The 22,475-nt window shown below is 44.8% G+C and overlaps 1 protein-coding gene and 1 long non-coding RNA gene across 2 annotated transcripts; one reads left to right on the top strand and one right to left on the bottom strand.

Annotated features, from left to right (window-relative positions):
- Positions 1-1,147: 1,147 nt before the first annotated feature.
- Positions 1,148-4,666, bottom strand: LOC308593364. Its single transcript, XR_014010919.1, has 3 exons — positions 3,397-4,666; positions 2,104-2,179; positions 1,148-1,941 (listed from the first exon to the last, which is right to left on the bottom strand). It is a non-coding gene; the product is annotated as an uncharacterized lncRNA (long non-coding RNA).
- A 2,441-nt stretch (positions 4,667-7,107) lies between these two features.
- TGIF1 (TGFB induced factor homeobox 1) lies at positions 7,108-19,014 on the top strand. The gene is made up of 3 exons (XM_081205673.1): positions 7,108-7,479; positions 15,875-16,104; positions 17,950-19,014. The coding sequence occupies exons 1-3, from the start codon at positions 7,464-7,466 to the stop codon at positions 18,505-18,507; spliced, it is 804 nt and encodes a 267-aa protein (XP_081061799.1). The 5' UTR covers positions 7,108-7,463; the 3' UTR covers positions 18,508-19,014.
- The last annotated feature ends 3,461 nt before the right edge of the window (positions 19,015-22,475 follow it).

Below are 22,475 nucleotides of genomic sequence, written 5' to 3'. Positions count from 1 at the left end.
GGTAAAGAGTAGGTAAGAAACAAACCAGGTAGATAGATAGATAGATAGATAGATAGATAGATAGATGATAGATAGATAGACAGACAGATAGATATAGATAGATAATAAGGCACCTTTCTTTTTGTAAAGGTACCCCTGACTGTTAGGTCCAGTCGCAGACGACTCTGGGGTTGTGCACTCATCTCACTCTATAGGCCGAGGGAGCTGGCGTTTGTCTGCAGACAGCTTCCAGGTCATGTGGCCAGCATGACTAAGCCGCTTCTGGCAAACCAGAGCAGTGCACGGAAATGCCGTTTACCTTCCCGCTGGAGCGGTACCTATTTATCTACTTGCGCTTGGACATGCTTTCGAACTGCTAGGTGGGCAGGATTTTGTAAGGGTGCCTAATTAATTGGTTAGGTAGAGGTACAATCTGAGTATTTTGGATTTCAGACGTAGATGACTATGCAGTCCCCTGGAATACATACAAGGTTAATGGAAGGGCCTGGAGTGATGAGGGAAAGTGATGAGGAAGGTCTGACTAGTTGGCATTTGAGGAAGTTTGAAATATCAGTATTGTAAGCTTTGATAGATACAATAGTGTTATATGATGAGGATATGTGAGTCTGGATATAATCCCCAACATTTTATTATCTGTAAAATGGGATTCTGTACTGGAAGGAGCTATTGAAGTAGTAAACCAGTCTCTTTGTTACGCTTTTTCAATGCCTAACTTTTGTCTTTATTTGCAATATAAAAGGTAAAGGTACCCCTGCCCGTACGGGCCAGTCTTGCCAGACTCTAGGGTTGTGCGCTCATCTCACTCTATAGGCTGGGAGCCAGCGCTGTCCGCAGACACTTCCGGGTCACGTGGCCAGCGTGACAAGCTGCATCTGGCGAGCCAGCGCAGCACACTGAACGCCGTTTACCTTCCCGCTGGTAAGCGGTCCCTATTTATCTACTTGCACCCGGGGGTGCTTTCGAACTGCTAGGTTGGCAGGCGCTGGGACCGAATGATGGGAGTGCACCCCGCCGCGGGGATTCGAACCGCCGACCATGCGATCAGCAAGTCGTAGGCGCTGAGGTTTTAACCACAGCGCCACCTGCGTCCCTATTTGTGATATATATAATTCATAAACAATGATTCATACACAGCTGATGTTTCTACACCCCCCCTCCAAAGCATCTGATATCTATTTGGTTAAATTTAACTTTTAAGTCATTTCAGTTTTTAAACAAGTGTCATGCCATGTGTTCTCAGAGGCTTATAACCATGTTCTATCAATGTTGAATATGTAATAAAACTATGACAAGTTGATGGAAAGGTAGTTGTTTGTTTGACTTTGCTAAGTTAATGACTCTAGCTGAGATTGTTAAGCTTCCTTTTTACATGTCTAAGAAGTTGGTCAAGTACAGGTGTGTTGCCATAGAGGTCCTCCCCCAATACTTGTTGCCCAGCTTGAGATGCCTCCCCACCACCACCTGGCTGGACACCACATCACCCTAGGGATAGGATGATAATAGGCCAGGTACAATTCTAGCCTAGTTCCTCTGGTACCTAGAAAGACACGGTGGCTTGACTTGCTCTTTGTGCTGAAACGAAACTTTGGAAACACAGACACTGCCCAAAACCTAACGGGAAAGTAAGATCTGTTGGACTGTTAGTGCTGTGAACCCTTCCATCTTATGTTTGGCTTGTACATATGCGTAAATGAAACCATATATCAAATAGACCCTTCAATTGTCAGTGACCTTCATTTCAAGGAAACAGAACCAGAGGTAAGTGCTGGTACCCCTTAAGTTTCTTATCACTTGGGGACTGGGTTGCACATAAGAATATAATGTTCTGGGGCCTGAATGGGAAAGCTGGGATACTCTGAAGTCCAATATATGACATTTTACTTTCAGTGGGTTCCAAGCCCATGAGGCCAGCAGGGATGATGTTTGTTATAGCTATCTTACCTGCAGTGGCGTAGCGTGGGTTGTCAGCACCCGGGGCAAGGCAAGTAATTTGCGCCCCCTAACCCGTGGATTTTAGCACTGCGAGTGCGAGCGCGCCCCCCCAGATGTTGCGTCCGGTGCGGCTGGCACCCCCTGCACCCCCCACGCTACGCCACTGCTTACCTGTCAGTTGCAACTCAGTCTGGATTAGGCACAGACAGGTTAGAACTATCCAACCACATCTGAGAAGCAATAATCACTGTGAGGATAAAAGAGATAACAAAATGTTGCTGTGAAGTGTTAAGTATTTGGGTTTTAAGGAGTTGTGGCAATTTATGTATCACAATAACTATATATAAATAAAGCACTATCATATTGACAGGAAATGAAGGCTGGAGTCCTATACGGGAATAGATCTCACTGAAATCAACAGGAGTTAATTCTGAGTAGACATGCATATGATTATGTTGCAAATCTATAATCCTAAATGCAGTTCCTAGGAGTAAGTTTTATTTATGAAATTTTTAAGTAAACTTGATTAATAATTATTGCAATGTACCAAGTGTTCACAAGTAGGACCCATTAATGAGATCTGAAAGTTTGCCTGCACTGGACAAAGTCAATTTAAATAGCATTTCTAATTATTGATTTATTTCAACAGGACTTGAATGCATCGCAGTGTGTCCTTCCAGCCAACCTAAACAAATGTTGATTTAAAGTTCCACAACTCAGTCTTGGAATATGTGAAATAATAAACATGGGATTTTTTTCTGAACACATGCAGGGTGTTTCTCCTTTGCTGCAAAGTAACCAGGATCCTCACTCGGAATTAAAGAGCTGGGGCCTTCCAGGGCAGTTGCCACAACTTCCAAGTAGGTTTGTTTGCAGCACCTTATTTCTTCCCCTTTGTCTTCTTTCCATGTAGGAAAGAAGACTCCTTTTGTGGGCATGGCTGGCATCAGACTTCAAGGGGGTGGGGGCTCTGTAAAGTGCTGCCGATGGGCCTCTAAACACTCGCACCCCTAATGCAGTCAAGTTTGGCTCCCATTTAAGTGGCACTGCTTCCCACTGATAAAATGGGCAGGGCAAGGTGTGGCAGTATAGTCAGGTCAATAAGGGGGCCTTTCTGCACTCCTAGGGACCTTGGCAAGTGTCCGATCTTAGCAAGTGCCAGGCCTATCTGTGGGATCGTTTTACAGGGGAATGGAAGAGATACCGGGAGTGGAAGATACCAGAACTGTCCTCCTTGATAAACTTCTGGGTGCTCTCCTAAAATAATAGGCAAACATGAGCATGCCTGTGAGTAAGGACAACAGCTGCTAGGCCTGTCAGGCTATTTTGATTGTTCTTGACATATCCTGTTAATCTCTCCTTTAAACAAAAAAAAAACTGCCTCCGATTACTTAAGAACTAGTATGCTGTGTGAAACCCCAGCTGTAACCTCAGACAAAACAGCTGGGAGGAAGAAAAAGGTACCTGAAGCAAATTCCATGAGTCACTCCCTTTCAGCCTGAGAAACACATTCAACTCTTTCCAACAAAAACACCTTCCCCCGCAGAAAACGTTCAAGCTCACTGAACAGCTGTGTGTGTGCATGTACTGGTTGCTGCTGTTTTCCTATAACGGAGCCCCAGACCTGTTTGATTTTGTTTTTTGTCCGAGTCAATTTCCGTGGGTCGCTTGGACCAGGTCGTCAACCCACAAGAGCCAAACTCCCTCTTGAGCTTTGAAAGGAAGTGCCTTCAATTTTCAAAACTCTCTCTCTCTCTCTCCAACTTGAGCTACGTCACAGGAGGATTTGGGGCACTGGGGCGACACGCGGCGAGAGCAGCAGCGTCAACTTTTGCTTTCCAAACGAGGAAGCTGCTGTCCCACGCAAACCCGTTGCAAGTCACACAGGCTGCTCTTTCTTCGGGAAAGGCCGCGCCTTCGCCGCCGCCTCCTCCTCCTCCTCCCGGGGCCGCGTCTCCTTCCAGCACATTGGCCGCCAGCGGGATCGGGAGTGATTCAAGCGCGGCTGCCTGGGCGGCGCCCCCAGCAGCTCCGGATATGAGGTGTTCGCCACTCAATCTCGGCCGCCCGCAGGAGGAGCCTTCCACCGAAGCGCCTCCCAAGTCTGGGGCGAGCAAACCCGGCTGGCGCTGCAGGGGATTGTTACTCAACTGACAGCGTTCTTCCTGGTCCCTTTCCCGGTAGCGTAATAAATGGCATGCCGTGCAACACGAAACACCAACTCGGCGGGAGGTAGTTCTTTAGGACTGTGCGTAATTCCCGGCACACATATTCCAGAGGGGCGGTCTAGTTAGGCTCTTACACGGAAGAGTCTTGCGGCATTTTTCAGCTTTGGGACATTTATTTCGTGGCATAAGATTTCGTGGACTAAAGCCCATGACTCTAATGCCGCAACAAATAAAACTGATCCCAGCTTCAGCCTCTGGCATCTGATATCCTGGAGAGTCACTGTGAACTAGACGCCGCCGACCTGTGACTCAAGCCACGTTCACGCCATGAGACCACTTTAAACAGTCAAGGCTTCCACAGAAGAATTCTGAGAGCCGCAGGAAGAGGGGTTTCTAGTTAAACCGCTCTGAAATTGTAGTTCTGGGAGGGAAGTAGGAGTCTCCTAACAACTCTCAGCACCCTTAACAAAACTTCACTTCCCAGAATCTTTTGGGGTGCTTTCACTTTAAATGGGGTTTGTGCGGTCTGAATGTGTCCTCGGTGTAAGGGAGCTGTCTATATTCCTAAGTTATTTTATGTCTATCGCGAGACGTCAGGGCTGCAGTCCTTTGCTAGGGAAAGGTGCATTGAGCTCAATGGGACTGGCTTGCGAAAAGTAAGTTCTCACGTGCCATCCCGTGGCTAATGACAGGTTGTTTTGAGAAGGGGGAAAAACCACACAAAAAACTTTTCTGTGGCCGCCACATGACCTTTAGTTATGATATGCAAAATAGGAGTGATGGGCCCCAACCTTAAAGGCGCCGTTTACCCCACCTGCCTCTCATGAGGCTGCAATCCTGCATGTGACTTACTTCCGCGCAAAGAAGCCATAAAAATACCATGGTTACAAAAAGGAGAGAAACGGGGCAGCAAAGACTACGTGGAGCTTACTTCGAAACAAGCCTGAGGCGGCTCAGCTGGTCTCTTGTCTGCCCTCCGGAAGTGCAACCACACGGGCTGTTTGTGAGACAGCTGACACTGGGGAGCTTCCTAGCCTGGCAGCGGCGGGGTGGGCGGCAGCAGCCTCGCTTTCCATTAAGCAATCGCAACTTTCCTGGGTGATGTTCCAAGGTGCTCCACAAAGCAGCATGCCTTCAGCTTTTCTGCTGGGGCGTGTGGCTCAATGATTGCATGACATTTACATTTTAGTCATGACTTTCCTTTCTAAAGCCAGGAAATGCGAAGGACTCATCCTTGAGCAAGAGGCTGACTTTCCTGATTCCTTGACACATTTTCAGTGAGATGGATTTTCCCACAAGAAATGAATCCAGCAGCCGCCTCCTCTGTAACTGGAGAAGGAACCACTCAGGCAACCTCCTTCATAAACGACTGGACTCCAGAGCCAATCCCAGTTGCAGTGAAGAGGAGAAAGGGGAGGGGGAACAAACAACCCTTCGGCTGGAGTTGGCTCGATCCCAGAGACGTTGCTAGAGCAATTCGTCTATCTCGCCATCTCAGAGCAAAATAAACTTTACTAACACACGTGTTTGCTCAGCGGGGTGAGCCAAGCCGTGAGAGACTTACTTTCAAGAAGTCACATGCACCTTTTTTTTTCTTGTTGAATGAACATGTCACTCGAAACATACTGAGCACAATTCATTTTTAGAAGCCCGGGGGTGGGGAGTGGAGAAACCGCTCCAGCAGCGGCTAATTTCCCTCCACATGAGTGGAACTGACGTAATGGTGACTTTCCTTTTTCTGTTCGTTTGAATTAAGAGCAGCAGGTGGTCGGAGAGGAGAATATTCAGGTGTGAAACCGGTTTCCCTGGGACTTAACCATCGGTTCTTCTACAGTTTAGGTCAGCACTTGGGGAGTTCAGCCCCTGTACCTAGAAACACGTGTAGAAGTGAGCCCCCAACTGAACCCGGTGCCGGTGGAGCTTACTTCTGAGTAACTGGGGTTTGGGATCAGGCTGCCCATCACACAGACCAGGGAAATAACGGGGATTTTGACTGGGATCTCAGCAAGGGGTCCCTGAAGGAAACAGTTCCTTCCTGTAGCGCGGACTCGGGTGAAGTACGTCTCCCCAAGTCGTTTTGAGGCTCTCTCGGGCCACTTCTGGCCGCCTCCTCACAACCTATTGGCCACGATAAAGCCGCTGATCTGAAACGGCGCTGACTGACGAGAGAAAGCAGACTCTGCGCCGCAGTTGTTGCTCACAGTCGGCATGACTGATAAGTTGTAAAGCATGACAGCGTCTGACTGGTTCTCCAGCATGGCAGGAATTTCCGAAGGGGGCTCAAGGGCGACGCGTCCACCAATAGCACGAGGCAGCTCCAGCAGTCACAACAAGCCCAGAAAGGGAGGTGGGAGGTGGAAGAGCCGTCTCCCCTCCCTCAGGAAAGCGGGGCTTGCCGAATGGAGGGAGAGATTGGGCAGGAAGCAAGGCTGCCATCCTAACTCCGGAGTCAGAGCGCAATCCTAACCACGCCTACTCCGAAGCGAGCCCCGTGCATTTCAATGGGGCTTACTCGGCTGCAATCCTAACCCGCTCAAGATCCCATTGGGATCAGTAAGACTAACTTCCGCGTGGACTCGTTTAGGATTGCGCTGCAACTCTCACGGACAGTTAGCTCCGAATAAGCGCGTTTCAGTTGCATAGGCTCAACTTTCTTGACGCCGCGCCGCTGCCTTTCCTCTTCTCCCTCCCTCCCTGCTCCGCATTCACACGAATTGCGGAGTTCGCTGGAGACGGGGGTCCGGCAGGGGCGTCCCCTTTCCCTCCAGCTGCCTGGGAAAGAGAGCAGGAAGCTGATAGAAGGCCCGGGCCTGCCTTGCCCCGCCACCATTGCCCTCCGCTTCGCAAGAGAGCTTGCGCGTCCTCCCTCCTCTCTCTTTGGCATTGGTATCTGACAGAGTCGTTCGCCCTCGCCGCCAGCCAGCAGCCAGGGGAGAGGGCGAGGAGGAGGAGGCGGCGGGTAAAGCGGCTCCGGCTCCTGGTTACTCTCTAGCTTACTCATTGCTGGGCGGTGGGGGAGGGCGCACCTCGTGGTGGCGGCGAAGGCAGCCGCTTGCTTGCGCTTGCCTCACTTCGCCAGGCACAAGTTACAGAACAAAGAAAGCAGCAGCAGCAGCCCGAGCGCGCCGCTCTCAAGTTACTTGTCTCAGCTCCCCGCCGGGGCTGGAGGACCCTGGCCATTCCGCCCTCTCGACGCCCTCCCTCAGAAACAACTTGCCGGAGAGGAGTTGTGTGGGGGTTTTGGGGTTTTTTTTGTCTCCCACCGCCGCATTTCCCCCCAAGTTTCTCTTTGCTCCCCCTCTCCCGTTTCTGAAATAGAAGGAATCTTCCAGGATTGGGCAGAAGGAGTTTCCAGGCACCAAGATGAAAAGTAAAAAAAGTAAGTGGGTTTGTTTGGTGGGGCTCTGAGGCGCCTCGCTGCCCTCCTCGTGGTGTTGCTAAACAATTGCGAGGCGAAGGTGAGGGAGCGAAGGTGCTGCTTTGCAACTCCCGAGTTCGGTTTGGGGAAGAGCTCGGACTTTCCCCCAGAAACTTGGTGTGCAGTCCGTGTCTTACATGGCAGTTGAGGGGGGTTTTCCGCTCAGACAAAACACAAGCTGTCTGCTTGGAGGCTGCAACTCCATGCTGCTGGCGCCCTGTCAAAAACATGTTCCAACTGCCTGCTTTGTGTCCGAACAAAGTTTTCTCCTAGTCTCTCTTCCTCCTCCCTCTTCTTTCTTTTAAACCCGTTTGTTTTGCTTTACTTCTTGCCTTCTCTCTCATTCAATACTGAAAGTTTATCAAACAAGAATGTGCCTTCTGGTCGTCCGCCCCCCCCCCGGTTTTTTTACGTTTTAGAATCTCAGCAGCCTTCCTCGAGCATGGGAGGGAAGGAGCGTTCTTTGTTTGCGATTTTCGGCTAGGAGGGGGGCATGGAGACGGGGGTGGAGCCATTTAAAAAGCGGTTAAGCAAACTCTGGTGCAGGGCTTTTGGTTTTATTAAAAAATGCAAAGTGTGTTTATACAAGACGCGAAAGCAAGTTTAGGCACACTTTCTTCTCCCAGAATGAGAGGCTGTGATGATAAAATAACTTGGTAACTCACATAAATACACCGTTTGACAGAGTGGATTTCCCCCTCCTACCCTTTTAAGGAGCGGGTTGCCACTGTTTTTGTTTGTGAAAAAACAGCTCATTTTTATGCATGTTTACTCGGAAGCTAACTTTTTATTGGGCATATAGGATTGGGCAGCTAGAGCAACTTTGCTTTTTTCAAAGAGAACAACCACTTCTTCTTAAATGTTGTATTTAAAAGTTCATTTTCATGCAGTTGGTCGTATTGTATGCTAGTAACATCATTAAAAATTGTAGGGTAGTATTTAAAAGAGTGTTGCATTCTGTAGAGTTGGCTTTTGTTTATAAACTACACATTTTACATTCATAGTTCAAACATTCCTCTCACTTTGCCAGGAGTCCTGTAGCAATTTGTGTGTGTGTGTGTGTGTGTGTGTGTGTGTGTGTGTACAGTACACCTACTCTTTAGTTTTGGACTTAAGAGGTCTACTGTAGCCATAGTTTGTAGTTTTCATGTGGAGCTGCAGAACTAGCCACACAAAGGAAACCAGGCCACACAAATGCTACAGTTAGGCCGTGGTATGTGGGTAATATAAGCCCACCATAAACGAAGAGAATATCTGTTGATAAAAGTCTGTGCTTATAACTTTGTATTCTGTCCAAAAGTTTTTGTTTGCCTGAGTAACTTTGGATTCTGTGTTACATACCATGACCTGCACTTTCTGTGGCTAAAGTCATACATCCTGGCTTTTGAGCTTCCCAGTTTGTACAAATAAGTAACATTATTGGACAAAAATTCCATAGTGAACTACTTAGAATAGTTATTTTTAGAGCATTCCTCTGCTCCCTCTATTTGCACAGTGGTGGTGAGCTGGTTTCCTGTCTGCTGCTGCTTCCATTGTTCCTTTGGCTTCTCACTCTAGGCAGCTGTTCCATTTGTTTGTGTGAGTGTGTTTTAAATATAAAGCATCATACAAAGCTAACTTTTAACCCAACTCAACATTAAATGCATGTACATTTTGTCATGTGTTCAACAGCCTAGCTGTCTAGTGAGCTTGGGCAGGGCATAAAAGCAAAACAAGGAAAAGATGTCATGATTAAGAGGGAGGACTTCAAAGTTGAGGAGTGCATTGAGTGCATTGGGAGCACATGTTGCAAGCTGGAAGTTTGCAGAGGCCTGACCTTTAAAAGACAGTGTAATTCAACATTTTCAAACGATAGGCTTACAAAGCTGGCACATGTGGTCTGTAGTTTATCATCTGTCCTGAAAAATCCTGAAGTATTTTCTGTGCTATTATCCTAACGTGGAAGGAAGTTCCTTTTAAAGTAAGGGTTTAACATACTTGGTTTTATTTATTTATTTCACTCTCAGCCCATCCTTCACCCAGCAATTGATCCCAATTTATCAAATAGTTTATCAAATATAAAACTTAACTTGTTTCTGTGTAAATTTGAGTGCTACTTGTGATTTCTTGTACGTGAGAAGTATATGTGTATGTGGATTTAAAATCAAGCTGACACACAGGGAGGAGGATTAAAGTCAAGGAATGCAGTCTGTGGAGGGATGGGAGAGGGAGTTGGTATGTTTCAGTATATGAACCATTATGATGTCTGTCTCCCCTTGCTGTGGAATGAATAATGTATATTATTCCATAACCTTTGTTTGTGGTACTTGCTCAAATGATGAGATACCTGGTGATGCACATATGGGGAGGAAGCATATTCTGTACAAATGGTTCTGATCTGTGTATCAGATCTCATATCCATAAACCATGTTCTAAAAGAGTGCTTTTGGGGGGGGCAGGCTAGAATTACACACACCTTGTGAAAATAAAATAATCTGGCTAAGGGGAAAGGGAGCAGCTGCTCAGAGATTGGAGGTCTTTGGCTAATGACTATGGGTGAGTTTGTTTATTTAACAAACCTGTTGCCCCATTTAAAAAAAGAACTCCTCAAGGTGTGTTTTAACACAATGGCCAAGCAATATATAGATCAACACTGTATAAAAGGGCTGTTAAAATAAGAAGCCTAGGAATTGGTTAACTAACAAAAACAGTAGTTCATAGAGCATCAGTCAAAAAAGCTGCTCTTGACAGCAGCCTGTTGAAGCTGTGTGTTCCCTTCCTCTGACAAGTCAGGGAGACAAATAGGCAGCCCTTGTGTCTCATTAAATTCTCTTTCTCTTGCTGTCCTGGGTACGTTCACACTAGCCAGGTGCCACTATTTTTAATTGCTATGCCAATCGCAAGCCTGCTGCCTCCTTTGTTTTCGCCTTGATTGTATTTGGGCAGAGTCCATAGCACCTAGTACTTTCTTTATGTCAGTAGTATACAGTAGTGACTTTTCTTCGTGTTTGGAAATTCTTGACTTAAAACATTTAGGCATGATTTGAATCTTGTACACGTGATTTAACCCAGTGCTGGAATGAGTTCTGCAGGTGCCTTCTGGAAATGTTTTGCTCCTGTGAACATGGGCAGCAGCTCAAGTAGAGCTTCACAAAACACACACAGTGAGAGAGATTTCCTGGAGAAAGCAGTCTAGCTCATTGTTCTCTTGGCAAAGGGAGAGCCTGCTTCTTGAAAGCCTCTTTGTAAATCTTATTAAAGCAGCTGGTTTCAACCCTTTGCAATACTTCTTCACAGCACAGCTCTTCCGTTACGTTATCCTGCCTATTATTAAATGGGTTTATTTTCCTCTAATATTCAAAATCAAAGAGATTATTAACAGTATCTAGTGTACAGGTCTGTGTGTGGTCTAATGCACGTTAATATGGTGTTACTTTGTGCCAGGAAGATGAAAATGGTGCAGTTAATCCAAAGAAGTTAAATCTTGCATATATACATTTTGACAGTCTGTCATGCTGTACATGCATCTAGAGTAAATTTCAAAATTGAGGCCTGCAAGTTGTGCCAAAAGCCAGTTGTGTCCCAATACCTTGTACCTGGTGAACTCTCTCTATGTGTTTTCAAAGAGCACTGTTAAAAACACTCCAGATGTTGTGGGACCCCAACTCCAATCAGCCCCAATCAAGATCTTGAGGGCCACAGATTCCCCATCCCAGATCTATCTAGAACAGAATGGTCAGAGCATTATCATAGTTCAAGAATTCGTTCAAGCCAGGCCAAAACACTTGAGGGCACAGAGTGGGGTCAGTGCGGTAGTTGTGGCCTGAGGAAAGACCTGAAGTTTGGAGGGCCGCATTTGGGCTTCAAGATCCCCACTATTGATCTAGAAACATGAACAAGAACTGCACACTTACAGTTGGAATAAGGGTGACCGCTGGAAGCTTCTTACTCATGCATACTTGCAGCTTTTTCTTTGTTTTACTTTGAGGAACTTGACATAAGTATCTCTGATACTTTCATTACCTAAGAAGTCTAAATTCTACTGCATTAGAACCCTAAATTAAAACAAGGCAACACTTCTATATCCAAATAGTTGTCCCCTCCTTTAAACACAGCAAACAACTAACTGTTAACACATGAGACAGACAGCCTAGGAAGGATGCCTTTTAACTGTGCCCTGTTAAAACAGGAAATCAAATGCGCAGACTGATTACTAACAAGAGGAAAAACCAAAGCTAGCCTGTAATCAGCACAAACGCTGCAGTGTAAACAGAGCCATGGCAGCCCCAATGTGGCCTTTGCTCTAATGAGAAATCAGCTGGACTAAGGAGAGATCTCCTGCCTTACTTCTAGTTTCCTGTTGCTGCAACTCCTGCACAAATAGGGGGACTTTTCTCCTGGCAGTTCAAAGGGCCGGTGCTCCATTATTGAAATCAGCTCATTACCCCAAGAGAAGTTGCATGGCAGTTTTCTCTTGTTTAGCCCAAACCTGTTTTGTATCATTAACCTCTTAGCAGAGGGAACATGTCACAATAAGTAAGCAGATCAAAGGGCAGGCAGCACTGCTGGTTTGTTCTTGCTTTAATTTTTTGTTTGTTCTGTCAGGAGATTTATCGGTTCTTGTTTTTATTTTTGAGGGGTAGGGAGGGGAAGAGCAGGCTCTTCAGTTTCGTTTTTGAGGAGGGGCACTGGAAGTATATAAGTCTAGCTTTTGAATATTTTTAGCACAAGTTTGTAACATTTCCACTACCCCTCCTTTTTGCTCTTAAGGCAATGTCCTGATCTAGCTGACTAAAATACTTTAGCATGACTGTTTACCTCAAGGCAGGACTCATCATGCAAATACTTGTGCAATGTGTGTAGATCCATTGACTTGTCTGCTTCTTTGAACCACTTGCTGTTGCGTACATATTCTCTATGTACATGGAAAGCACCGAGCAAGCCTGACAATGGCCAAATGACCCACTGAACTCTCTGCACACTATAGAACTCAGCAGGGAGAAGCAATAATTAGTTGGCTGTTAGCTCTAGCTCCACCCGCAGGCCTTCCACCCCACCAGTTTCAGTGGGCACCAGCTACCACTACATAAAATATACATTAGAATTATTCTCCTTAGCTTTTGTGGAGCAACATCACTTTGGGAACACATCATAGAAGATTGGGGTTCCGAAAATTTCTGTGCCTACTGTCCTCCTGTGCTTGACAGAGGAGCAACAGGCTGAGCATTTCCATGCCTGGCAGAGCTGCAGCTGTTACATCACTGTCATTATGTTCTCTGGGAAAACACCGAGAGGGCTGTGCCAGAACAGAAAAAGTGGTGGTCCCAGAGAAGAAAAGCTTCTGGTTTCCTACTGCAGCTTCTGCTGCAGTGGCTCTTGCTTGGGATAGCCATGACGCAGAGGGTGTCCTCATGCCTCTTACCGGGAAACATGGGGATAGTGGGTTGGTGATAACTTTCTTTAGCCCACTGGTTTGGGAGGGCTTTGTTCACCTGCTTTCTCACATTGCTTTGTTGTTGGTTGATTTTTATGTCATTTTTCATCATTTTATTATACTTGTCTCTATTTTGTTTGCCGCTTTGGGAGCCTCTGGGTCAAAAGGCAGTATATAAATCAACAATAACAACAGCAACAGTATTGTTATTATCATTAAAACAATAGTTGGGCATCCTTTGTAGGGCGTTCCACTAGAATTACTGTTCTACTTGGCTGCTCTGCTCTGTATGTATGTGATCCTTCAAGAGACAGGGGTGTTTGGTCAGAAGTACCAGTGGGTATGGTGGAGCATTTAGTGGCTTGGCCCCTGATGGCCTTTGACAATGCATGATGGGACCTAGGTTTGGGGGCTTCTTTTCTGTGCAGTCCATACCTATTCTGAACCCTCTTTGCAACTAACACTGTTACCACCTGTTGAATAGCGATGCATATTACATGCATATTACCCTATACTGTTGTGGATGGCAGGGGGTGAGAAGCTCTGTAGTGATGAGTGTCTAAATGCTCTGCACAACTATCATTTTTTAATAACCTTTGCTGGGAGGGGGATAAAGGAAGTGGAGGTATCGTAATTTGAGGGTTACAGTGTAATCCTAGCCTTGTCCGCTCAGAAATAACAACTATTGAATTTAGTGGGGCTTACTCCCAGGTAAATGGGGTTGGGAGTAGATTCCTTCTTATTGGTGACCTGCCATCCATGCTTAACTGTGTGTGGACTGCTGGCCTTGCAGCTCCATTGCAGGAATAGAGTCCAGGTTTCTGGTAGACATTGTGTCAAGGCGCCATGTGCAGTTGCCTATGACAAAAGTTCCCAGCTAAAGCTGCTTGTTGTGTGCTGACATTGGCTTTTAGCTGGAATCTTATCTCCCTTGTGGCTCTGGGAGTGAAGGAAGAAGAGAGAGGGCTGTCATCTGGCCCTCTTCAATGGGAATGCTTTAACTTTGCTTCATCTGTAGTTTCAGATGTAACATTACACTGTCCCTGAGTTGAATATAGCAGGGATGGGGGAACATGTGACTCTCAGATGTTGCTGGACTGCAGCTCCCAGCATCCCTGACCACTGGCCATGCTGGCTGGGGCTGATGGGAGATCCAGCAACACCTGGAAGGCCACAGATTCTGTATTCTTGTAGTATACGTTTCTGACTAATATTTGCCTGGTTTTCTTCTGCAAGTGAAATGTGGTTTAGGACTGAATCTATCCCAGCCAGTGAGTGAAACTCAATAAGATTTGTCTGTCAAACTAGTGTATAAGGCTTGGATTCCTAAAATTTCTGGTGGGAATAAAAGACATGTAGCCAAAGCTTTGGTTTCCTGCACCTGACTAGTTTGTTTATATGACCTGTAGTAACTACCTTCTTCTAAACTCAGCGATACAGCTGCAAATAAAACGTTTTAAGTGCAATGTGACACTAGATGGCAATGGTGAGCCTTATGGAAAATTCAATGCATTTTTAAAAACGCTTTTAAAAAAGCATTTTCAGAACAGTTTTTTATATGTGTGTAGATTCCACCTAAGTATTGTTAGTTTCTTTAGATGTTCCTTTCACTGCGGTGTTCAGCACATTGACTTGAAAGTAAGCTTTACTTAAATCAGTGGGGTTATGTTTCTAGACATATGATTATAGAATTGAGATGTTAGCTCTCTCTGGTACAAAATGGAATTGTAAATTTATTGCCAAATAGTTGTATATGAAAGGCTTGAAACAATATTGCTGCTATGAATGGAGCCTGCTGGGGCAGGGTGAGGAACACAGTAGAGCACGTTGTTTGCATGCAAGAAGATTCCAAGTTCTCCCCCTGGTTCTCCAGTTAAAAAGAATCAGGGACAAGGCAGAGTTTAGAAAATACCTGATGTAAAAGAGCAACAGGGCTGAATGGAACAGCAGTGCCACCATTGCATCCAAAGCCCTGCTACTTGTACTGGCCAAAGCTTAAGGTGTGGGGAGGAGTAGCATTTTGCCTAATTTTAGCTGTGCCCACCTCCAAAATCAGGCCATTCTGGCTGTTGGATAGGCTTAAGAGGTAGTGGATCATGACCCAGCCAATTTCACTGTCATTTTGTCCCCGTTTCAGGGCTTTACACCAGTTGTTGGCAGTGGATTCCCTGTGATAGTCAGTCAACAGCCCACACTGTCAACAGGCACCGCAGGAACGTTCCATGGCAGTGGAGAAGCGGGGGGAATTGGGAGTTGTGATTGTTGTTTTTGGCAGTTTCCTATAAATTTACTACATGAAACGAACAGTGATGCCACCCATAAGCAAGTTAAACTCGAGAACTTGGATGTAGGTAGATCCATGGCTCATCCCTAAGATTTGCTGTGCCAGCATTAAATATAGTACATCAACTGCTATGCCAGCACAGAGTCACAGCTGAAAAATACCACACTGGCTTTTGTGCATTTAATCCTTGATGGAGCAGTTGGGCACATTGGCCTCTGTTGAAAATTTCAGGTGCTCAGTCTTAAGTGGTTTGTGAATAGAAGAGCAGAAAATGTTTACAATTTTAAAAGCTAGAAGTTTCTAAGGAGTGTTAGAATATCACTGACATCTAATCTTGGTTTTGGCTTCCTGCCTACCTGATCATGAAGCATTTAGCTTGGAAGGAAATTTGCTGGATTGCATACCCACAGTTGTTGGCCAATAGTTGGTATGGTACTGGCAAATGATGCAAGCCACTGTATGTATGAGACCATGTGGATGGTTGTTAAGGTGACTGGCACATCTATGCCGTATCCCCAGAATACAGGAACTGGAGGTAGATCTTATGGTTGCCTCTCTGATGCTCGTTGCCATGCTTTAATTGCAGGTGATAAAATGTGTCTGAATGGATAAGATGAAGAGATAGTCATGCAATGTTCACTGTTGCATTTTTATCGTAGATGCTGCTGTTGCAATATCAGGCAGTGAGACAGAGGACGATGACAGCATGGATGTCCCTCTGGATCTTTCCTCTTCTGCAAGCTCAGTCAAGAGGAGGAGGCGGGGTAACCTGCCCAAGGAATCGGTGCAGATTCTTCGGGATTGGCTCTATGAGCACCGCTTCAATGCTTATCCTTCAGAGCAAGAAAAAGCACTACTGTCAAGACAGACGCACCTCTCCACACTACAGGTATTTAAAGATGCTCCAATTACGTTTTAAGACTATGATCCTAAGTACACTTAATTTGGAGCAAGTCCTGTTTAATTCAGTGCAACTCGCTTCTGAATAAATAGGCATAGGATTGCATTGTATAATAGTGTTAGTTGGTGAGGTTGTATAGCCATGAGCTTATGTTTTACTATAATGGAAGTGTTATTTTCATACGCTGATGATATTTTGAAAGGTGTTGTTTTGGATTTGGGATCTACTTACAAACCAGTGCAAACACGTAAAGTAGATGGTTCTGTTTTGGCTTTGGATTGGGGGGAGGGTTTGGGCTCACTCTAGCAGCATGGATGGTGTCATAGAGTTGTAAATTACCTCTGGCTGTTTTCGTCACAAGCTGAATTTGCGTATCTCTGTAATGGCCTCGCTGAACCCATATATTGTAACTTTAAGCTCCCTGTAGTATTCCAAAACAGGAGCAAGATGTGAGTGCACATTACAGTGACTCTGGAAAATGGGCAGGGTGACAATGGGGACATGGAAGTGGCAACTGCAGAGTTCCGTCCCCCCAGTGCTCCAAATTTAGCAGTTTTAAGCATAAGCCTGTAATGTGTCTGTGTAGCTTTTCATAGAAATAGCTCTTTTCAAGCATCTGGCAAATAATGTGCATGTGTCTGTACTCAGATTGACCTTAGAATGCAAAGTTAGAGGGCTGGTTTCTGTTCCCAGTTCTGTCAGTGACAGTGCGCAATTCTTTGTATCAGCAAGAACAAAGTGAAATTATGCTTCTGTATTTTATGGGAGTCTCTATTTGCTAACACACATAAAAGCTTGCAGACTCTAGGAAGCAAGGTCCAAAGTTCCATTGGAAGTAGCCCGGAATGTGTACACTCGAATCCAGACCAAAATATGCTGGATGTTTTGTTGGCAGCTCTGCAGAAGAAATTTTGAAAACACAAAAGATACAGCCCCCTGGAATATGTGTGTGTGTGTGTGTGTGTTGTAATTTTGCACATATTTTCACAATACATCACTCTTCATACATTCAGCCTGAACCAATGAGGGCCAAATATGAGGAGACATTCACACAAGTCTATCCCCACTAACCTTCCCCCCCCCCCAATATGCTAGCTCTGCTTTAGGCCTTGCTGCTCAACACACACTCACAATATATAGGGTTGTGTGTCCTTCATGTGATGGGGCAGAACACCTGAAAAAGATTGTGTGTTGGGACTGCATAAATCCAGCTTGCTAAAGACATTAATCTGTCTTTTGACCTCTCATCCTGTTGCTTTCTTAGAATATCATTTCTTTGTAAGCGATAAGCAAATTTCCTTTGTCTGCACTGGGCAGAAGGAGAAACCATCCTTATCCAGCAAACATGAAAAGGGTTGTTAAGCTGTCCTTTTATTGCCCAGGAAACTGGCTTGATATTCAAACAAGGGCAAACTTCAGTGAGGTAATCTCTGTTTTGCCTGTTGACACAGTCAGTTGAACAGGGCAAATCAGTAACTGTTTTTGGGAGGAGTTTCTCTTTCACAGGGAAACATTTTCCTGTTGTTAATTAACTCAAATGTAATGAAGAATGAGTAACAGGTTAACATGTGTACAGAGCTAAAAAACTAAGCCTATTGGTTTAGGCTAAGCAGAGAGCCTGAGGCTCTTTAGTAAGCAGAAAGGGCTGGTAGAAACAGGAAGGAAAGAAAGGCCTTCATTCAAGGATGTGTCATAACTTGTCTGCTGGACTTCCATTTGTCCTGCAGTTAAGGAATCTGCTTGAAGTGAGTCATGGATTTAACTGCAACTGCTCTAATGGCACAGAGTCGGAAATGAATGGAGGTGGGCATTAAGATGTGCTTGTGTTCTTAGGTCTGCAACTGGTTTATCAATGCACGCCGCAGGCTTTTGCCTGACATGCTGAGGAAGGACGGGAAGGACCCAAATCAGTTCACCATCTCACGAAGAGGGACCAAGATGGCTGACGGCAGCCCGGTGGAATTCTCCATTGGCACAAAAAACTGCATTCCACTGATCGAGAGCTCGTTCCTCTCCGGTAGCACAGGACCAAACAAGACTTGCAAATCTTCTTCCTTGGGATCCGTTTTGGCTCGGCCATCAGTAATTTGCCACACCACCGTAACTGCACTGAAAGATGCTCCTTTCCATTTTGGCCAACCGGGTGGCACTGGTCTGACCCCGGATGACCTGCAGCGGGCTTCCCCTACCAACTTCACAGACAACGCCCATCTATACCACGAGGATGTGTCTAAGCTGGGACCTGGTACAAATGCACAGAGTGGGCTTTTCAACACTCCCCCACCGACCCCTCCAGACCTCAACCAGGATTTTAGTGGGTTTCAGCTCCTGGTGGATGTTGCACTGAAACGGGCCGCGGAGATGGAGCTGCAGGCGAAACTCATGATATAAAACATTCTTCATATTTGTCCCCCCGGGGCAGGGATATAACGGAAAGATGTGGCAATTGTCTACATGGTATCAAAGACTTAACTGCATTTTTTAATTAATCTTATTTGCACAAGGGATTGCTGAAATGAAGCTTCCTGCCACTGAAGTGGTTTTCAGTGGGATATGGTCATTCCAAGAATTATAGACTTAAAGCTACTGTAGAAACAAAAGGGTTTTCTTTCTTTTCTTTTTTTAAAAAATAAATGTTTTGTAGTAGGGTTTTTTTTTCATAATGTGAGATGATTCCCAATATCATGTGATTTTGTTTTGTTATTATTTTCATTGTTTTTTTCTCTCTCCAGACTGTGCAATATTTAGAAACAAGATTAGTCTTCATATCATTCCCACGTGGAACAAAATATACCAACAGGCTGTCTTAAAAAAACAAATTCAAGATTTTAAAACATGTTTGAATTTGAATGATTATGCTTTTTCATGATGTAATAAAATATTTTCTTTAATAGTGGATTCATATTGCGTTTTGTGTGTGGTTTTGAACTAATGCAAAACTCCCAGCTACACTGTAGCAAAGGGATCCTTTCCTCTTCCAAATACTGTCAGTTTTAAAAGTACCCCTTTAAATGGTTGATATAAATACGTTACTCAGCAAATGCTAAAATATTGTATACTGTGACTTTTTAAGTCTATGTTATCAGATCTATATGCACATGTGTGTCATCTTTTAACATGTGCAGCCTTGAAATCTGCTTAACACTCCTGGTCAAGTAAATGCATGTTTAAAAACAAATTCATTGGCTTTGTTTTTAAAAAATCATAGGATTGTATTATTGACTTCTCCAATGCTGCAGCTCTCCTGGCATAACAGACTTCTGTGTGTGCAGTGGAGCTTCCCTTTCCTCCCCGTCTCCTCCAGTCCCCACATGCCCTCTGAATCAGCTCTGAAGGGCTAGGGGACCCCAGAACAGATTTTGGATGAGGAAGGAGGTCCTACTCACTGTGCCAGCAGAAACCCACTGGTGCAGCATTGGATATAGCCCTAAATACAGAATCTATTAGATGAGTTCTCTAAGGCAGAGATGCTCAAACTGCATTCCAGGAACCATTGGGAGTCTTTGGGGGGTCTGTTGCAGGTTCTTCCGCTGGAGGTTCTTCCTTAACAACATTAGTGATGGCAAATTAACTTCTGTGATGGCTTGTCTGCCACCTCCAGTCCTCTGCAATGTGCCGCCAAAGAAGCGCTGGAGATTTCTTAAGTTGGAGTCTCTGTTAATATGGGGCAATGGCAACAGCCAACAAGCCTGGTGAATGTTCTGCATGAACAGATTCAAACAGAAATCAAACATTGCTCTGTCTCTAGATTGCCACCTTTACAATTTCCCCTCCTCCAGGTCACATCCCAGCCAACTCTAAAAACTCACTGCTTCTGACTCTAAGCTCTGGCTTTATCTTGTAACTAGGTAACTCTGAGTTGAGGGAGCGGCCCCAACCATTTGTTGTCTCACACCAAGTCCTCTGGATGGCTCACCCCCCAGGCTATCTCCTCATGAGAAAGTTAGCCTGGATTAATTAGCTATTAACACTTGGCTTAATTAAAGGATTAGAGGTGTCTAGCACACAGTATAATACACACTGGTCTGGCTATTTCCCAGTTTTAGCACCCCAAGCCTTAATTAAATTCTAGCACCTACTGGACCCAGGAATTTAGGGGGTTTAGCACCCACAAACTCATTACACTATGTTTCTTTTGTTGGCCTTTTCTCAAAGATAGAGTGAAATGGTTTTATTTCATGTCTCCTCACCTCAGAGGCCTCCCTGCACTGTTCCCTTATTTCCTTTTCTACTTTCCTAATCACAAGTCTCTTCTTTTCCTCTCTTTCCCATCCTGTAAGGCTATGACTCCTAACTTGCCTCCTTTTGCTGACTCCAGCGTGCTAATCCCCTCCCTTTTACCCCTTTCTTTTTCTTGTATTGCCCCAAAGGTATCTTGCATCCCACCTCTGAACTCCCTCACTTTCTTCAATCTTTATTTCTCTTTTTGTTTCACTACTTCTCTAATTGAATTCAATATCAAGAGCCCCTCTCTCATTGTGTTCAATAGCATGAACACACAGAGCTTTTACTCTCTCAAGCAATTTGCCTGCTGAGCAACTCTCAGATGTCCCTGTGTGTCTAATAGAGTGGGAGAAGAGGAGAGACTGACAGATAGGAAAAACTGCATCAGCTCTGTCAGATATCTCTGAACACAGGGGGATGTGGGGCAGTGAAGACATTGTAAGCTGGACAACATGCTCCATGTCCAGTTTCAAAGGGATTGGAAGACCCTTAAATGCTCATCGTACAGAGTTGATAAACTGTTATTTTGGATTAAGCAGTTGGCTGTGCAGATCTACTGTAAAGAAGTTCTTAGACTATTTTTTTGCAATTTGTTTCCTTCAATATCCTTCCAAGTGTTTGACTTCCCCTTGCTACCAGATTCCTCAGTGGCCTAGATCACAAAAGAAGACACCTGTGCTGATTGCAAGTGCTTTCTCATCTTGTATGTAAACAGTGGTGTATCGTGGGGGGGCCACAGGGGCTGTTCCCCCGGCACAAAACTCTTAAGGATGCAAAATTTCTGCTCCTCATTTGTTTGACTTCATTGAAATCACCACAGCAGCACCAGGACTACAGAGTGCCAACTCCACCAGCCAATGGCAGAAGGAGCAGTGGTGGGGAATCACATGGTGTTTTTCTAAGATTCACAGAGTCCACCTTCAAAATACTAAGCAGCTATTACACCAAAATATATACCCCTGCATATTTTGTGATTCTAATAAGCACTAGGTCTAAGAAGGCCCCAATAGTTGTTGGTATCAGGAAAAGCAATAGCTTAAGAAGTGCAATATTGCTTGAGATATCACAAGCGACTGGTTAATGTTTTGACATGAAAGAACTGCACCCCCTAGCTTGTGATGGAGTGGTATGAAAGATTTCCTGGATTTATGTATGTGTCATGAGGATTTAGATTTCTCTTTTCTATTGAAGCAAGAATGCTCAAGGCAGCTGTGGCCAGCTGAAACAATTTTTTGAATTAGACACACACTTACTGTCAAGGTGGCTACTCGTTTGTAATTTCAATGAGCAAGCATCCATCAGATTTCCCAGCAGCTGTATATTTATTTATTTTAGTCACAGTGCTGATTATCTGACCTTGTTCAGTGTTTCTAAAATTGTTTCGGCTGTTATCTGTCTTAGCTTTGACATTTTCCCTGAAGTTGATCCTTTTCTTTCAGAAAATGTAAAACTATGCAATATTTTTGCTAATGTAAGAGACCTTTTTTTTTTTAAAAAAAGATTACTACTTCTGCTGAAAGTGATCTAAATAAATGAAAAAACATTAATGAAGCTATGCTCTCATAGGAAACAAACACACATATCTGCCCATTCAGACTATGAGAAAGGATACATTTGAACTAGGAGAAGGCCACAGAAAGCAATGCAATTAGAAAATCTATGTCGGGGGGGGGGGAATCTAGTAGAATGTGTGCATAGTAGCAACTAATTTGTTCTGTGCCTAATTTATAAAAACCCTGTTTTTTCACCTCTAATTTCTGTACTGGTTAATCCAGGCTAAGAGTTTAATTTCATTTTCTCTGAAGATTTTCTGGATGCTATGCCATCCTGCCCCACTTACACCAGAACTGTTGCACAGGAACCAAGGAAATTGCTGTGGGATAACTAGCCTTATATAACCAACATACAAAGGCCTTTTTAATGCGTTAAGGGGTTAATACCATACAGTAAGCTCTCCTACCAGGCTTAGCTATGTCCACTTCCCCTCACCTTGGGAGGAACTAGGTAATCAGGCCTATTGTTCTCTTCCAGTCTACCTGAGCTCAGTGTGTAAAGAAGTTTGAGCTGGTTGCTCCAGCTCAGACTGCATGACTTTCACCAGCCACTCTTGAGTTCCTATACCAATAATTTAGGAA

Source organism: Podarcis bocagei (genome assembly GCF_964188305.1).
Source record: "Podarcis bocagei genome assembly, chromosome: 8".
In the NCBI taxonomy this organism is placed as follows: Eukaryota; Metazoa; Chordata; class Lepidosauria; order Squamata; family Lacertidae; genus Podarcis; species Podarcis bocagei.
This window is presented reverse-complemented; position numbering and strand designations above follow the sequence as displayed.